At 34.0% G+C, this 19327-nt stretch overlaps 1 protein-coding gene and 1 long non-coding RNA gene across 2 annotated transcripts; one reads left to right on the top strand and one right to left on the bottom strand.

The window, feature by feature from the left end:
• The first annotated feature begins 7107 nt into the window (after positions 1 to 7107).
• LOC111888989 (uncharacterized) lies at positions 7108 to 10112 on the top strand. The gene is made up of 6 exons (XR_008225589.1): positions 7108 to 7456; positions 7625 to 7868; positions 8510 to 8669; positions 8762 to 8833; positions 9285 to 9365; positions 9473 to 10112. It is a non-coding gene; the product is annotated as an uncharacterized LOC111888989 (long non-coding RNA).
• Positions 10113 to 10508: 396 nt separating this feature from the next.
• On the bottom strand, positions 10509 to 15146 carry LOC111888961 (sulfate transporter 4.1, chloroplastic). Its single transcript, XM_023885092.2, has 17 exons — positions 14629 to 15146; positions 14063 to 14111; positions 13785 to 13983; positions 13531 to 13699; positions 13344 to 13409; positions 13151 to 13258; positions 12932 to 13039; positions 12764 to 12829; positions 12612 to 12672; positions 12376 to 12503; positions 12255 to 12296; positions 12039 to 12155; positions 11890 to 11941; positions 11642 to 11780; positions 11410 to 11501; positions 11006 to 11082; positions 10509 to 10920 (listed from the first exon to the last, which is right to left on the bottom strand). Exons 1-17 carry the CDS (start codon positions 14887 to 14889, stop codon positions 10618 to 10620), a joined length of 2037 nt encoding a protein of 678 aa, XP_023740860.1. The 5' UTR covers positions 14890 to 15146; the 3' UTR covers positions 10509 to 10617.
• Between the last annotated feature and the right edge of the window lie 4181 nt (positions 15147 to 19327).

Raw genomic sequence — 19327 nt, 5'->3', positions numbered from 1 at the left:
AATGAAATAAATACGTTTCTTCAAAAATGTTTTAATAACGTATTTACCATGTTTTTCTGGGAACAAATTCCGCAACTTTTTTATAAATTGAAGTACTCTGATTTTTATAAAGCATAAACAAAATCGGTCTTTTCTGGCCGTGATTTTGGGGATGTCACAGTTGGTATCAGAGCATTAGTTTAAGCGAACTAGGAATATGGATTTATTTCTAGACTTAAACTCAGAATGCTAAGAGATGATTGTGAGGTGTGAGCACTAGCTTATTTTAGGAATGATGCCTAAATTGCTTTTGTGTGCTAAATGCTTTGTGCATGATATGTTGTTAATTGTTCGGATCTATGGTCTGTTGCCGACCGGATCTGGAAACCTTATGTGTTTAGGATTCTAAACGTATGACTACGATTTTAGAACTAGCATGTAAACGTTTCGGGGTGATAAGGATGATTTAAGACGTCAATCCTAAATTAAGGTCTAGATTCACCTTATTCTGTGTATAGATCAAAATGGCAAGAACCCGTAGTGGAGCTGGGAATGCAAATGGAGATAGGAACCAACCCCCAGTGGTTCAGCAAATACCTGTTGTTGAAGAAGTTGCACCTGAGCCAGTCACCATGGCTGGAGTTCAAGCCATGATTCGGGCTATGTTGGCTGAAAAAAGGGAAGAAATGAGACGGATGTTGAATAGGGACGAACCTACTATGCCCATTGAGCAAACCGAACTGATTCCCGAGCAATCTGAGGAAGGGAACTACAGCCGCCAAGTGAGTCAAGTTGGGACTCAAGGTGAGCAAAGGGATGGCCCAGAAGGGAGAAACAACAAGGATGGGCGGATGTACAAGAATTTCTTAGGTGCGAAACCACCAAGCCTCTCAGGAAGCCCAAAGCCAGTTGAGATTATGGATTGGATCTCTGAGATGGAGATGGTGTTTGAGAGCTGCAACTGTAATGAGAAACAGAAGACTGTCTTTGCAGTAAGACAGCTGAAAACTGGAGTCTTGAGTTGGTGGAAGCTATTGGCAGATACGATGCCACGAGGAGAAGCCTTAAGGATGTCGTGGGAAGAGTTTTTGGAGCAGTTGAAAATGCAGTACTGCTCGGAGGTAGATCTGATAGACCTAAACAACGAGTTTCAGAACCTGAAGAAAGGGAAGATGAGTGTTGATGAGTATGCCACCGCATTTACCGAGAGGATGAAGCTATTTCCCTACTTGGTGCCTACTGAACTCTCCAAGATTGATAGGTTTGCTAACGGACTGCCCATTGACTTTGGTCCAATGGTCAAAATGGCAACTACCTTGAAAGCAGCTGTTAGGGCAGCTAAGAACGTAGAGGCCCAGATAAGAGAAAAGGGTCTAGAAAAAGATAAGGCAGGAGAGAAGCGAAAGTTTGAGGGATCTTCGAGGTCGAACAAGGAAAGCAAATTCTCAAAACTTGGAGGAGCAGATGGAGGTGAAACAAGATGGTGTGATAAATGCAAGAAGAAGCATGGTGGGAAGTGCAACGAAGAAGTGACTTGTTACAAGTGTGGGAGGACGGGTCACTATTCCAAAGACTGCACACATAATGACAAAGTATGCTACAGATGTGGAGGCAAGGGGCACATGTCCAGAGACTGCCCAAGGAAAAATAAAGCAGCAAGACCAGAAACGCCACCAAGGCCAAGGGTATTTCACATGATCCTTGACGAAGCAGAGAACCATGTGAGGAATCAAGAATGAGGACTTCTTACCCGAAGATCGGATTATGTAGTAGCCATAGTTTCGTATGATGTAGACTAGTAGAGGCATAGTCTAGGGTGAACTTGAACACCTATGTAATCGTTTCAAGAATTAATATAAAACCTTCGTTTTGTTATCTGATGTGTTGAATGATTGTATGATTTATTCCATGGTGACTTGGGAAACTGCGTGACAATACTTGGGACGAGTATGAGTAGGTGTGAATGGTAGTAGAGGCCTATACTACCGGAAGCACAGGACTCACACTTGGATCAGGGAAAGTCACAAGGTTACCAAGAAGCTAGTAATTGATTTCGTTTTATTCAAGTGTGTTGTTACCATCGTTTCGGTCTAAGAAGATTGTTGATATTCCGACCCTAGTGGTCATATCGAATCGAGTCCGACTACGATGAGTATGTTGTGTGGTTCAGAGAACCAAGTTTGATGTAGCGTCCGACTTAAACCAAACGGTTGAAATCAAAGCGATCAATAGAAGTATCGCACTCGTTGTTAAAGAAGTTGGTCGCTAGAAATGCCTAATGTTAAAGTGTGATTATATCACATTAGAACATGAAGGAAGGCATAGTCTGTTTTAGAATTTAACTCTAAGAGACCTAAGTCTAAGTGTTGCAACATACGATGATAGGTCATTAGAATATGACACATCGATCCATAGTAGTAATAAAAGAAGTCATCTCAAGTTCGTATCCAGTAAGGATCGATATTGTGACTTGAAGGTCATAATTTGGAGTCTAACCTGAGGTAGAGAGCAGGTGCACGATCGAGTACTCTTACAGTCAATGAGTTTAAGAGATAGAATCGAAGGAATGTAGAAGTTATAATTATTACCTAGGATGAAGAGATGACGTATGGAGTCATTATACGACCCTGTTTCGTTGATGATTCCGGGACGTAATCATCCTTAGGGGGAGATAATTGTAACGTCCGCAAATTTGGGCTAGTCAAATTAGAGACAATAGGGGTCGAAAACGACTTTTCTACAAAAGATTATTTAGAATAAATAATCTTAACCAAGTTGTAGAGTATGTTACAAGGTTTTCGTACATATAAAGAACGCCGAAATCCGAGTTATAACGAAGAAGTTATGACCCGTTGAAGTTTCGCGACGGAACCGGCACGATACCGAGAAGCGTAAATAGTGAATTTACGATAGAGCGAGATTTAGCCTTAGCGATCTAAACGAAAGTCGTAGAATATGTTAAACTAAGAACATCGATAAAAAGAACGCCCAAATCTGACTTCGTATGAGGAAGTTATGATTTTTCTAAGATTTAGCATAGCAGTGCACAGCCCGAAATCTGAATTTTAGATCGGTCGATTTTTAGCCGACGGGATCTAAATGAAAGTTGTAGTACTCGTAAATACCAACGCGTGGATATAAAGAACGTCGATAATAGAGCTCGTATGCAAAAGTTATGGACGAAGCTTAGTCCCTACTTTTCGAGCGCGGCGAATTCGATACAGTTTTGTAAATACGAGATAGAATGAGAATTAGCCAACGAGGTCTAAATGAGAGTTGAAGATCTCATTAATAGGAACTCAACGGTAAAAAGACAGACAAAAATGGAGCTCGTATGCAAAAGTTATGGACGAAGCTTAGTCCCTACTTTTCGAGCGCGGCGAATCCGATACAGTTTTGTAAATCCGAGATAGAATGAGAATTAGCCAACGAGGTCTAAATGAAAGTTGAAGATCTCATTAATAGGAACTCAACGGTAAAAAGACAGACAAAAACGGAGCTCGTATGCAAAAGTTACGGACGAAGCTTAGAGACTACTTTACTATAAAACTCCTATAAATACAAGGGTGAACTCCTCATATTTTCTTCACACCATAAGCCTTTCTTTCTCTCTCTAACTTCTCTCTAACCTCCCTAAACCCCTCCCAAGTCTAGGGAACCTCCCTATCACGAGAAGAAAGCCCCGGAGCGCCCGACGGCTCTGAGAAGAAAAGCTTTCGGCTCGGAAACGCTGCTCCAGCAAAGCCCGGTTTTTAATAAAAACCCGCTGTAAGTGAGCTACACCTATAGTATATTTAATATAGATTTTATTTAATTATAGTAACATTGTTAGGACCTTAAAATAATTATTTGGGCTATTATTATGAGTTATATTGAGTGTTATTTAACGCTTATATAATAGTAATAATAGCTAGACTATTAAATTAGTCTCGTCAAGCGTTAGACTAAACTCTAGTGGTAATGATACTAGGTCTCGTCAAGGGATAATTGTTTTAAGAGTAACGAAGTGCTGTCCGAGTGCCGACTCACCACCTTTCAGGTGAGTGCATAGTCCCTTTCATCTTACACATAAATATGAAGTATTTTATATAAACTACGTGCTATGTGTGCACATTATCTGAATACTTGCTGTCTATGCTGGTTGAACGTTTTATACATGTTTTAAAGGACTTAAATTGTATACGTATTTTATATATACGAAAATGTTGGGTATGAGATGGGTAGATGAATGATGAGAGATAGAAGATGACGTGAGTGTACATTGGCAGCTATAGACTTAGTGCCTATGGGACAAACACCGGTAGCTATGGACTTAGTACCTTTTAGACGTTGGTAGCTATGGATTTAGTACCTGTTGGGAATTGGTAGCTATGGACTTAGTACCTATTAGTTAGACGCTGGTAGCTAAGGATTTAGTACCTGTAGGAATTGGTAGCTATGGACTTAGTACCTGTTGAACATTGGTAGCTATGGACTTAGTACCTATTAGATAAAGACTGGTAGCTATGGATTTAGTACCCGATGAATAGACTATAGCAGCTATGGAATTAGTGCTTTATGAACGAACATTGGCAGCTATGGATTTAGTGCCAGTCCTATAACCCTAGAAGTAAGGGACTTCGGAATAAACGAATGCAGGATAGACGACTCTTAGGTTAAATCCTTAAGAGTAAAGAAGATAATGGGGATGGGTAATTGGGTTGATTGTTTGATTGAACATAATAATTATATTATTGTGGGTTGAAAACCCTATGTACTCACCAGGTTTCCCAACCTGACCCACTCAGTTTATGTATATCACAGGTGACGAAATGAAGTGACATTACACTGAGAGATTTAAAGAGATGTAGATCACTAGTGTAAATCATTGTAAGTTCTGTTTATGCTTATGTTTCGGTATTAACGATGACATCCCAAACGTTTTAAAATGAAATAAATACGTTTCTTCAAAAATGTTTTAATAACGTATTTACCATGTTTTTCTGGGAACAAATTCCACAACCTTTTTATAAATTGAAGTACTCTGATTTTTATAAAGCATAAACAAAATCGGTCTTTTCTGGCCGTGATTTTGGGGATGTCACAATTTTTCTATCAGTTTTTCATTTTTAGAAAACGGCAACGGTGGTAGGGTGGGCATGGGGACGGTGGCGGTGGTGGAGGAAGCGGCGAGGGGCAGTGGTGGTGGTAGTGGTGGCGGTGGCAGTGGGGCGGCGGCGGCGGCGGTGGTGGCGGTAATTGTAGCAGTCGTGGTGATGGCGGCGGCGGTGGTGGTGGTGATGGTAGGTCAGTGATTGTAGTAATGGTATTAGGTGTGTGTGGGGGGGTATGAGTTTGTATGTGTGTGTGTGCGTGTGTGTTTGTAGGGGTTGGTGTGTGTATATATGTGTGTGTTTGTGGGGGTGTGGGTGGGGGTGTGTTTGTGGCGGTCTGGGTGGGGTTGGTGTGTGTTTGTTTGTAGGGTTGGTGTGTCTGTGTGCGTGTGTGTTTGTTTGTTTGTTTGTGAGGGTTGGTGTGTGTGTGTGTGTGTGTTTGTGGGGGTGGGCTTGAGAGTGAGTGTAGTTAGGTAGGGATGTGGTGGGTTGGAGGTGTTAAGGTAAGTGTAGGTAGAAGTGGATGGGGTGGGAGTGGGTGTGGGTGTTTATATTTCAGAAAAAAAAAATAGAATTAGAAAAATGTGGAAAATTTTCCAAAAATTTAGAAAAATAGACAAACTAAATGCGTTTTCAAAGTTCTAATGTTTTTTGGAAAAAATTTCCAAAAAACAGCCCATTTTTCCGCAACTAAATGCAACCTAACTAAGCGCAACCTTAGGTTGCATTTAGTTACGGAAAAACAGTTTTTATTTTCCGTTTTTCATTTTCCCTTTTCAGTTTTCGTTTTCCATTTTCATTTTTCATTGCAAAAATTTAGAAAACACGTTTAGTTAAAACTTATTCATTTTTTATTTTCTCTAGAATTACCACAAATTTGCAATTGTAAACCTAATTCACGTGAAATTGACAAAAAAAAAATAGTCATCCTCCCACATTTAGTGTATTTTTTTCAGACATTTTCTATTTTTTCACAAATATATATATATATATATATATATATATATATATATATATATATATATATATATATATATATATATATATGTATATCGAAATCTCTTTAACCATAATTTTAAACTTCAATGTGACTTTATTTTTCACAAGCATCATAAGTTTGTGTTATGTGTATTTTGTGTTTAACTTGCACTATAGTGATTTAGTTTGGTGTGTTCACGCCTAAGTTGGTGTCAAACTAAAGGTGTGTTTGGCAAAACTAGTTGGTAGCCAGAAACTATAGCTTTTGTTTGTATATAAATGTTCAACAAAATAGTTAAAAGCTTTTGAAATATTTAAAATTACATAAATAAGCAATTGTTTAGAAACAAATATATATATATATATATATATATATATATATATATATATATATATATATATATATATATATATATATACTAGATGTAAGACTCATGTATTACATGAGTTGATTAAAAAAAATTAAACATAAATGTCTAAATATTTAGAACTTTGGATTTATAGGAAAATTTAAAAAATAATGAATAATTAAAGTTGATTTTTTTATCTTTTAAATTTAAATAAATAAACAAAATAAACTAATGAGGTTTAATTTGGGAATTTTGAAATAAGAAGCTAAGTCTATTAATGAAATTGATATTCATTTATTATTACATTTATTGTAATTACTACATTAAAATGTATTATGTGGAATTTATTAAAATAGAAAAACCCATAAAATTACATGTGGAAAAGAAATTAATTCAAAATAACCACAAAATAACATTTGGCAAATTGAATGAGAGTGTTACATGTGGCAAAAAAAACCTTCATTTATTAGAGTATATATATATATATATATATATATATATATATATATATATATATATATATATATATATATATATATATATATATATATATATATATATCTTCTCCTCTAATAAAAAACTCTTTAAACTGCCACTTGTTGAATATCTACGCCTTTTATATGCCACGTGTCCTTTTTAGATGATGTCTCTTTTCTCTTTTCCCGCTCAAAAATTTTAGCCGGCTTTATTTGCCGTAAAATAAAATTTTAACCTTCTTTATTTCCCCTAATTTTCCTCCTCATTTAGTTTCCTTTCTTATTACAAATGCACCCCATAAAATCAGTATGAAATCATCATCAACAAATCAACAATTAATTCGCAAGAAATCACGAAACATAATCATCTCCAAAATTGAATTCGTTTGACTAGGTTTTATTCGACTTCATATCTCGTCAGAATTAATCCACGCTTCTTCTCTTCGTTTCTTACCCACCAAGCTCCTCCAATTCCTTCCTGTTCAAGCAACTTTTGACGCAGATAAGTGCAAATACGAAGATTAGATATGTGAGATCTCACTATTCTGCATTGGTTTTGTTTCAATGGAGATTTTCGAAGGTAAAAACAAATCTAATACAAATACTTCATTGTAATTTCAGTTTCATGACTAATTCTATTGAACCCCTTTCACGGTTTTGGTAATTTAAACTCTATCGTCTGTTTGTTGATTGTAATCATTTTGAAATTTTTTGAGTTGTGTTCATTTATATTTTGTTCTTAATGCAGGGCCTTCATCGTTGATCTTTGCTCATGGTGGAGATTTAGGTTAATTTTGTAATCCATTAAATGAAACAAAAATCATCCAATCTTTTGTCACGCCAGGAGTTTTGAACTACTGGATCCTCAACTACTTTCATCTATGTATGAAAGGAAGCTGCTAAAACCTTTTCACCTTTTTTAATTTGGGCAGTGAGGTCTTTTAGTTTGGGCCAGTGAGGTCTGGTGTAAGCAAGTGGTTCGTAACCTAATGGTTGGTTTCTTTACTATGTTTATTAAGAGAGTAATAAAACCATAATTTTTCTTTAATATTTTTTATTATAGTTTGTCAAACCTTTACATGAACTGAATTCAATTTATGGTGAAGATTTACACTTTATAAACAACTTTCTAATAGTTCTCTAATAGATAGATTTTGAAATAATCTATTACTTTTTGTTTGTTTCTCCCTTATAACCGTTCTATCATGGTCTCCACGATTTGATGATATTGTATGACTGGCCAGATATTTTGCTTAGATTGAAGTCATATCTAGATGAGAGACTATTCAAAAGCTGTGTGAGAGAAGTTTAACAAGATATGACCTTTTCTTAGTAAAAGAAAATAGAAAGAATTATACTTCAAAGATAGATATCTTTGATGGTTATGTATGATTTATTATTTTATCTTATGCTTACAGGTGATTTTAGGTGTTAATCCCCCATATATTATCAAAGTAATTCCCATGAAGATATTGGTTATTGACATACTCAGAATTGTATAACTTCTTTTTTAATTTCCCTAAAAAGTTACTTGGGAATCCATCAAATATGTATGTTTGCTGATATGGATTGTTTACATATGAATATCGTGAATTTTTGTCTTTAAGTTTGTTTTATTGGTGTTTTTTGGCAGGAAGAGAAGGGCGGGCGATTCCTAGATGTTTTTTTTTTCTTTTTAGCAGTGCTTTACAGCAGCTGGTTAATGTGGCTACTTCAATCCATTTCAGCTTGATATTGGTCAGCCCCTACCTGATCCCGGGTTGCTTTTGGAGTAAATAATTATTGGACGAAAGGTACATTTTTAATATTAAATTGATAACACTATACCATATTTTTGGTTAATTAGCATTTTTCACTTTATGGTGATGTTTCCATGATTTGATAGTAAATGAAAAAGTACAAAATGGATTCAACAACAGTATGGAATTGGAAATCAAGCATAATTATGGACAAACAGGTATGTGTGTGCGTATATATATATATATATATATATATATATATATATATATATATATATATATATATATATATATATATATATAGTGATTTATATGTACTATAATTCTGAAGTATTTGACCTGAAATGGTTAAAAATTCAAATTTATCTCCAATACAAATAAGCAGAGTATTTTATTATTTTTATTTAAAATGTTTAAGAAATTGTCAAAATAGAACCAGGAACACCCCTTTGCCTTTCAAGTTTCAATACAGTGTGTTATGTTAGATATGGAGGGAATGATTACTTCCACTTAAAATGTTGGAAGATTTTAGTAAGTAAAATAAAGTAAATGAAATTTTAACATTAACTTGAGTACCAAAGGCCCAAAATGTATGTGTACCATCACCATTCATTTCAGATTTCTCATCTAAAGTTTATCCTTGATCGTTGCAATGTTATCTTCTTTTAGGTGGGTTGTTAAAATTTGGAGTTTGGACGTGGCATTGAAACTTGCATATTCGATAAGCTTCATAAATTTTCCACTTCTAAGGTTCAAAACATTAACTTTAATTCATCATTTCAATTTTGTTTTCGTTTTATTTTTAAACAACATGGTTTTCTTTTCAATATGTCAACACATGTTGGTGGGAAATGCAGGCTTGGTTGCTGCTTGGTGTCACTCACTGCCACTGGAGGTGATGATATTGATAAGAACTCTATTTTTACAGAAACTTCAATTTATTTATAAATTTTGCAAATATCTTTAATTTGTGAGCTTTATATCAATATAACACGTTTGCATAAACATCTTGCTGGTTCCACAAACATCCTTTTGAAATCCAATCCTTTTTTTTTCTAATTTCCTATCAATTTTGGTCTCAGTGTCGTCAAAGTTAACATTTAACTGTCAAAATTATATAATGACCACAGGGACCAAATTTGTTATGTACCCTAATATGTGTTATTTGTTTTCTGTAAATTAACCTTAAGAAAATTTTGAAATTTTAGTCATGGATCATGCTCAAATGATTAGTTATGGATTTATATTCTATGGTCCTTATGAATTGTTGTTATGTTAGGGGAATACTGATGTGCTTCGGTGCTTGTAATGATCTTTCACAATATTACCGACAAAATATCTAATTTTATAAAAAAAATGAAAATGTAGGATTAATGATTTTGCACGTTGTTAAGTTTTAATATTGTTTTACTTTCCTTTGCAAAACATAGTATTTATTTTTGGACTTTTTTAGTTTTATTTTAACATTGATATTTTATTTTCTACCGAATGTGATCGAGTAATAGATAAGAGCTTTGTATAATTAGACCAAATGAATTAAGCAATGTGAAATAAAACAAAATTTTCAAGCCTAATTTCCTACATAAACCAAAACGTCTTATGATAATAGAACATATCAAACTTTGTAAATAAATTAATGATTTGTAAATTAATGAATAACGATTCTTATTTTTAGTCATACATTATTTTACTTCGTGAACCGTGGTTTCCATATATATATATATATATATATATATATATATATATATATATATATATATATATATATATATATATATATATATATATATATATATATATATATATATATATATATATATATATATATATATATATATATATATATATATATATATATATATAATTTTACAGGGTAATCTTGGAAGTAGAGGATAACAAAGAATGCAACCATATCCATTTAAAGTGTAATACAAAATCGTTAAAAATGTAATACAAAATCATTCAAAGTTGAAATTATGTCAACAAAAAGTAGCTAAGATTATTATTTGTGAGGCAACAGGGGCTCCAGTATAAGTTGTGTTTCACCAGATTCCATATCATCGGAAGATAAGTCCTGTTTACGTTTCTCTTTGAGTCTTTGTATAAAGCTTGAACTGTTATGTATAGATGGTTTTGGTGGTGTTTTATTAGGTAAACCATTTGAGATTAATGTCTCTACATTTTGAAGACAAACTTGAACAGCATCATGCACTCTAACAAAACACCACTCTCTACCCACCAGATCTATGAATCCAGATCTTGCTAGAGTCTCAAGAACATCTCCATTTGGATTCGCAATTGCTATCTGCATTTACAAATTTACCCTTGTTTATTTTTTCTCAATATATATATAATTTTTTTTTTTTTTTTTTAAATTCAAAAGTTTGCACCTGGATGTTTCTTGATTTGTATTCCTGATACAACTCTTTTAAAGCTTGAACTGCACTGGAATCCGCATAAGTAACAGCTGAAATGAACACGAGTCAAAAACTCAAAAAAACTTGTATTATCATATAAAATGAGTAAATTACATTTTTGGTCCCTCAGTATAGCTGGTTTTTTCAGTTTTGGTTCCAAAAAGTTTTCTCTTTCAGTTTTGGTCCTTATCAATAGAAGAACCAAATTTGCAAAAAAATCAGCCATACTCAAGACCAAAAATAGTCATTTTTACTTGAAACATGGATGAGAAGAACCTTAAATAAAGACCAAAATTGAAATAATTTGCTTTACTCAGGGAGCAAAATGTAATTTAGTCTAGTAAAAAGATATGATGTTTAAAATGATGAGTACATACGTGCCATCTCTAGAATTAAAAAATATATTCTTTCAACTTCTGGTCCACGCCTGCTCCCAGATTGGTCAACCGCAATTTCATACTCCCGCAGCCTGAAACACATTAAAAAAAAAAAAAAAAAAAAAAAAAAAAAAACGTAACCACTATAGTTTTTTTGTTATATCTTTAGTCATTGAAAGGATTCTTTTTTTTTTTTCTAATTGAAAGGGCAGATTAGTAATTTAGTATTGACCTGTCTTTTATAAAGCTTGTATTGGCAAAATACAAAGGTGCATCTATACGAACAATGACAATCCCGTTGTATGTATATGCTTCTGGATACTGTTGGATGTTTCTATAAACAGTCGTGCCAGGTAGACGCCCCAACACAGCTGGAAATACATTTATATAAAATAAAAAAAAATTAAAAATTAAACATGAATATTAGTCACATGTGGTAATTGTTGTAATTGTAAATTACAAAAATATATCTTTTCTCACCAATATGTGGATTTGCTGATTCATGGATCACAAAAGCAAGAGAAAACCCCACCTATAAATTCATTCATTCCCAACAACCAGATTAACTACTAATTTAAGAAAAATAATAAATGAAGAAATAAATGATTGCAAATGCAAATGTAAAATACCCCAACAAGGACCCCAATCTCTATCCCAAAGAACAAAGTCGTTGTACTAGTAACTGTCCAAAGAAAAAAATCCTTTTTATCTACTCGCCATAAAAAGATTGCCTCTTCATAGTCTACCTGTAATTATTATTATTAAATAATAATTAAAACTTAGGATGTGAGCAATAATATATATATATCCATGGGTCCTACACAAGATGAAATAAGGAAACTTACTAGCCCAATTACAGCAGAGACTACAATAGCTGCTAGAGCACACTGTAAAAAAAAAGTCAACAAGAGGTGAAGTGAAGTCAAGATAGAAATTAAAAAGTTTTAATAACTGTATTATATGTACCTGAGGTATAAATTCAAACAATGGAGTCATGAATAACAAAGCAGAGCAGATGATAATGCCCATGACAAATCCTGACAAACCGGTTTTTGCCCCACTTTCATTATTAACTGCTGACCTTGAAAACGAACCTATAAAACATATTTAATTCCAAACTGGTCCTTTTAGAAGCATTTCAATATTTATAAAGCCTACCATGTATTACTATTATTAAGTTATATCACTTGTTCCTTTCTTACCTGTTGCAGGGTATGCTGAGAAAAAGGACCCAAAAATATTAGCTACTCCTAGGCCAAATAACTGTTTAAAAAAAAAAAAAAAAATTGAATGAGTCAGAAAAGATTTATGATTTGGTTTCTTTTTTACAAATAAAATTATATAAATAAAATACCTCTTGATTTGAATCCAATTCATATCCATTCTTTGCTGCCAGAGCTTTGGCAATCCCCACAGATTCCTGAAGTGAGTGGATGGTTAAATATTAAGTCAAAGGACTAATTGTGTAAATAATGAAAAGATAATTAAAAGATTGCAGCTAATAATAGAATCCTGTTCTCACCAGTATAGCCACTCCAGTGATTAAAAATGTGGTTGGGATTAATGACTTGACATGAGCAAACTCTTTAGGAATGGAAAATGAAGGGAGCCCTTGAGGTATATCTCCCACCTAAATTTCTCACAGTGGTTATATTTATATAACAGAACAGATCAACAGAAACAGTAATTTCTATTAAAAAGTTGAATTTTAAAGATTCTATTGTTATTATTATTCTCTCACCAAAGAAATGGAAGATGGATGAAATATTTTTACAAAAGTTGTACCCAGAACAACTGCAGTGAGGGGCCCACCTGCTCGCAAAAACCGTAAATTTTTCCTTGTTTTACCCTGTAAACAGAATACAAGTGTAAAAAATTAGTGAGCTCAAAGTGTGACACATGAAATTTTAACTTACTTGGAAGAACTACTTCACCAATTGCTTCATGGTCAACATGATTGCAAGAATAGTCAACCCCATCACGAAAGGAGGCCAAGAAAACTACAAACAGAAACCATTGACAATGGTTACCACAGTAATTAATAAGATATAAGCAAAATCCCCATTTTTCTGCCTAATGTAGTATTGAAGAGATTTGTAAAATATATAAATATTGAGATACCTTATCTGCACCTGATATTATACTCTTAACCAGTGGGATTATTTCACTGCTTCTCACTATACTATATCCCAAGAAATATTTTGCTTGAGATAGGGCAATAACAATGGCAGAAGCAGTTGTAAAACCAGAAATGACAGAGTGGCTGATAAAGCGGATGAGCCATCCTAGCCTATAATGAATTTAAAAAAACATCCATCAGTGAAATTGAAGAGTTAATATGATATTAAAAAGAGAAGTTATTGAGGCAAAAGTACCTCAATAGCCCCATTGTGCATTCCAGAATCCCAACCATGAGTGATAATAATATAGCAAGTTCTGTATATAATTCACCAGATGAGTCAATATTGCCTAGAACATTAGAGACCAATAAAGAAACCAGTGCTACTGGACCAACAGCCAGCTGTCGTGATGACCCGAATATGCAGTAGACAAATATAGGCACTAATCCTGTATCTGTGATGAAATATTTGTTAATAAAGTTATCTGAATTTGGAGAAAATTATCATATGTGAAGAGCAGATAGTCAGCTTACAAAGTCCATATATTGGTTGAAGTCCAGCTAGCTTTGCATATGACATAGACTGTTTACATGAAAATATGATAAAGTGAACAAGAAAAGAATTTGAATGTTTGCTAGTAGTATATGAGATCAAAATAACCCACAGCAATGAAACGATATGATAACAAACAAGTTGGAAGAATGGAATATATTTTAAAGAGGAACTGTTCCAAGGATTCAGAAATGCAATGCCATTCTTGCACACTTTCCTCTCTAAGGATCAATTTGTTGAAAAATACAATCTGTTCACAAAAAATCAATGGAAATCATCTAAATTCCATGAAAACCCCAGAATTTAACTCACTATTAGGTTTGTCTAAGGAGTAAGGACTAAGGAGTTTCACATTGGCTACTGAATAGTGAATTCTAATGGGAACGACTTTCACATCCAGAATTTATACGAATTCTAATCAAATTCAACTTAGATCTATCTAACTTGTAGTATTTATACGAATTGTTAACAAATTGCAAGTAGAGAAGTTGGTGAGGATGTGAGATGTTTGTATTCTATCTAACTAACTGGAATATCTGATATGTACCTGTGGGACGAGCATGATACCGACGGTGACACCGGAGACTAGATCAGGCTGGAGATATTCTCGCCAATTGTATGTCCGAATCCAACGTGAGCAAGGGAGAAAAAGCTCAATCCAATCAATCATCTTCATCCGATTCAACTTCGCACTCCATCTCGACATCGAAGAGGAAGACGAAGATGTCGCCGGTGTAGTACTATCTCCGCCAGTATACGAGTGTTGAAACGGTATGACTTTCACAGTTCGATTCGTTGGCGTCCTCATGATTGACGACTGTGTTGTTGAAGAAAGCTGAAAGCAAATAGTTCTGTACTGCTGCTCAGTGTGAAGAAATAGCCATAAATGGAGATCTCCGGTGATAGATGACTTTTGGAATTGGTGAGAGGGCGTCTCAGCCACTGAGACGCCTTTTGATTGTGGACGACCACCAGTTTCTGGTATTTTGAATTTTGATCCATTCCGGGGTTTGTCAAGTTCGTTACGTCAACGATTCTTGGGTCCCTGAAACAACATCAATGCTCCCCTCGAGTCAAACAGAAGATGACAACCCACTTTTTAGGGATGCTTCTGTCCAATATTTGGAGTGAATGACAAATTCTTTGTGTAATTATAACTACTTCATAATATTCGAATTCAAAAAATATAATTTTATTAAGAAAAATGTGCTACCACTTTCATTCATTCTCATTATCGGTAATTTTTAGGTTAAAAATATTTTAATCAATACTTACCATACAATATTATCACTTTGGTTTTAGTTAGATATATATTATATGTTTTATTTGGCTCTAAATATTTACCATGTATTTGTCAGGTGTAGTTAGTTTTCTTAAAAACATGTTGCGCATGTATGTCTAATTTAATCTATTTATTTGTGTAGTGATGATAATGAGATACTCCAATTTAGGATTTCTAATTTACTATATAATGACACATTCATTGCTTACTTTTCTTTCTTTGATTAATGATTCTTTCAGCTTAATATTGGACATATTTTTGTTTGACTTTTGATTTTTATATAATGATAAATTTTATTGCCTTTTTTGTTTGATCGGCGGAAGGTGGACATATTTTTCGTCTAGGCTATTTGGATAAAATCCAAATATTTTTTAGTAAAGTTTGGATCGGGATTTTTTGCCATTTGATTATTAACAATCAATATAAGAAATTGGTGAATGTAGTTTTGATGAATAAGTTTTCTAAATTATAAAAATCTACAATGGTAGATAAAATATTGTAATTCTTATTTGTTCATAATAAATTGAAGGGATTAAAAAAAATAAAAATAAATAAAAAGAAGAAGAAGGAGGAGTTATATGTTAAGTTTTTTCTGATTAAATTTCAATTTTATTTTTTTCCCTTGAAGAAACATTTATAATTTTTTTATTTTTTATTTTTTTATTTACCTCTTATATTTTCATTTTTTTATTTAGCCCCTACATTTTTTCTGAATTAAGCGTTAGTTTTACTTTATTTTTCTAAAAAAATATTTACATCATTGTTATCTTGAATTTTTTTTTGCCTTCGGTTCCATAATTCTATGACAGATGCTCCCAGGTTCATAATAGTTTGGAGAACATTGTGATGTAACTTCATTGCTTGACGACTACATAAATTTCTCTTCCACGTGGCATCATCAATGTGGTGAAGAATATTGTAGGCACATGTAATCATCTAAAAAACTTCAACCCAAGATGCTTAACAATCACCAGTTTGATCAAATGTTATTCTCATTAGGAGTCATAGGATTCGATGATGGAAGAAGAACAACCCCTTCCGTCTTCCTCTTCTTGCCAATGGATGTTATCCCTCTTTTCTTCTTGTCGTTCTCATCTTCAATCATAGAACCATATGGCTCCCTAATGAGAATAAAAAAACCAACAACAACTGTTTTTAACCTTCTTTAGCTATAACCAACATAAAAAAACACAACGTAGATAACGCTTGATTAAAATGATGATAGTTGCGCATCCTTGGTTGAAATTTTCCATATCATCACATGAACTTACAATGTTCTTGGCCAATCGTCAACCGGATGCAAGATTTATTCTAAGAAATATTCCAACAAAGATATTAGATTTTGGGTTTAAGAATATTACTATATACTTGGATAATTCTAGGATCGTGATTATAATCACTTTCCAAATATGTGATTTTGACCTTATAGCTTAGGGTATCGCAAAATTAGAGTTGGGATAATCCAAGATTGGCCATTAGAAGTCAAGTTTTGAACATTTTTTATGTTCTTATACATGAGAGAAAAGAGGTTAAATGGTGGTTACATCCATTTTGCGCCAAAAATGGTAGTTAGAAAGGTGGTTATTAGATATAACTGATTCTTACATCATAGAGATGTCATCAGTTGTTTTGGCGGGAAAATGCATGTCTAGAGTCTTTCCTGATATAACGAGACCATCGTCAGGGGCTCTGGTCATTGGACATAGCAAGGGGCGCTGCTCTTAGACCCCACCAGGGGCGATGTGATGGGTTATGAGCACTACATCAATCCTATGGTGTACATGCAAACCCTAAAGCTTTGGATCTAGTTTGTCTAATGAACATGCAATAATCATCCAAAGCTCATAAACCCTAGATCTAGCATATAATAATCGAATTAACATATGAATTAGGGTTTAGATCTTACCTTGATTGTTATGTAGCAATAACAATCTCAATTCCTTTAGATCTTGACCTTTGAAAGCTTAGTGCCTCAAATGTTGCACCTCTAATGGAGTCACAAACACCATATGCAACAAGATGAACAATGAGAGAGAGGGAGGAGGAGCACCAAAAATGTCCAAGAACCCTTAGGGATTACTTCCACACATTTTTGGGGCCTTAGGGGTTCCTTATATATAGCTAGGCTATTAGGGTTATCAACCATGAAACCCTAATCTAACTGCTTAGGCCCTAAGCAGCCCATGGACTCCCTCCTTAGAAGCCTTGGAAGAATTCTAATGGGTTTCACCATAGATTTCATCCACTCCAACTTCTATGGAGTCCGTTAGCCCAATATTCAACTATCACACAATTGACAGTTCTAGTCCCCTTTATTTAATTAATGTCTTTTAGCCACACAATTAATTCTTATTAATTCTTGACTAATATTAATTAAACAATATGATTTCTCTTTTAATATATTATTCATATAATATATTAATAAATCATAATTAATCCTCTTTCTCCTTAGTTCATCCTATCAGTTGCTATGGTGAAGGCAACCCAAAAGGACCATGCTTACAATCGGGTCAAGTACATACCAAAATAGTAATGGGCTTAGACACCTAATCCAACAGTCTCCCACTTGGATAAGTCTAATAACTATATTGCGTATGACTTCGGAACATGATCAGCAATCGTAGCTTTCAAAAGCCGTTGTCGAACTCTGATCATATCATAAACTTGTCCTTTAGATAAGGGATCATATATTTCTCTATTCTAGATATCATATGAACTGAGACATGGATTTTAATCATACTCTCTGTTCATGTATTGTTTCCCAATTTCCGATTTATGACGACTGACAACAGACTACAATTGAACACATCAACTAAGTCCCGGCTTGGTCAAGCGCTTAGGGTGTCATCACTAATCATCGAGGGGCCCACATATATCGCTTTTATCCCACTTTGGGTAAAAGGAACGGATAAACTTTGACTTAATGCTCGCTTGTACTTACTCATCAAATCACACACAACAATATCTTTTATAACACCAAGTTACTGGTGCGTTTACATATTATCAATGTGCAAGCAACTTGCAGAATACAACTCACACATCTCGGTTTCAAGAATATAAGATATTATCGTCTCACCAATCACTCTTGATAAAATCCATGAAGCGATCCAAGTAAACGTGGGTTTAATCCAATACTCTAATCTTATAGGAGCACTCATGAACCCTGCAGCAAACTTTTGCTATGTCTGTGTCACACCCCAAAACCGGAACGATGGAAACGTTCGGGGGTGGAGGATGTCATGTTTAGTATCACAAGACATGCATCATAGTAAGCAAAGTAATGAACAACCATTTCATTAGAAAGAAAGTGTTTACAATGTGGGTTTAATCCAAATACTTTTGTTTTTTTCTATTTATGATATTGTTTCTGGTACGTATGTATACCTGTATACTTCTTATAAAATACTTATATCTTAAAAGTATACTTTTAGTTCAGAGCACTTCAGCCCCTTAGTGTTTATAGTTGTATACCTTGTAAGGTTCGGTATACTAAGTTCACTATAAATAATAGCTCTGATACCAATGTGTCACACCCCCAAACCGAAAACGGCGGAAACATTTGGGGGTGGAGGACGTCATGTATAGTATCACAACAATTGCATCATAGTAATCAAAGTAAACACAAGCATTACAATATAATATGAATATTTTACATCTGTTTGTTTCATTGTTTGTGTACATCAAAAGTAGTGAATATAAAGACGAGACTCTATATGCTCTGTCTTCTCAAAAGCCGACGAGAGTACCTGTCTACTGATGTCCTGAGAATACAAGCAATTTTGAAAACGTATCAGCATAAAGCTGGTGAGTTCATAAGAATGTTTTTATAGTGAAAACCAATCATTGAATCCTATAAAAATGTATGCATGTTTCCTAATAAAATCCAATATTTTCTAACATGTTTGTTCGTTATTGTGTTTGTTTCGAAAACCCTGGTTACCACCAGTATGTATAGTCTGTTCTG

This window comes from Lactuca sativa, chromosome 8 (genome assembly GCF_002870075.4).
Source record: "Lactuca sativa cultivar Salinas chromosome 8, Lsat_Salinas_v11, whole genome shotgun sequence".
Lineage (NCBI taxonomy): Eukaryota > Viridiplantae > Streptophyta > Magnoliopsida > Asterales > Asteraceae > Lactuca > Lactuca sativa.
This window is presented reverse-complemented; position numbering and strand designations above follow the sequence as displayed.

Coding starts and splice junctions, on each gene's coding strand:
- LOC111888961 (XM_023885092.2), bottom strand. CDS start 14,889: ATGAGGACGCCAACGAATCGAACTGTGAAAGTCATACCGTTTCAACAC. Junction 12,673..12,763: donor AATTGGATTCAAATCAAGAG/GTATTTTATTTA, acceptor TTTTTTAAACAG/TTATTTGGCCTAGGAGTAGC. Junction 12,156..12,254: donor TCTCTGCTGTAATTGGGCTA/GTAAGTTTCCTT, acceptor TAATAATTACAG/GTAGACTATGAAGAGGCAAT.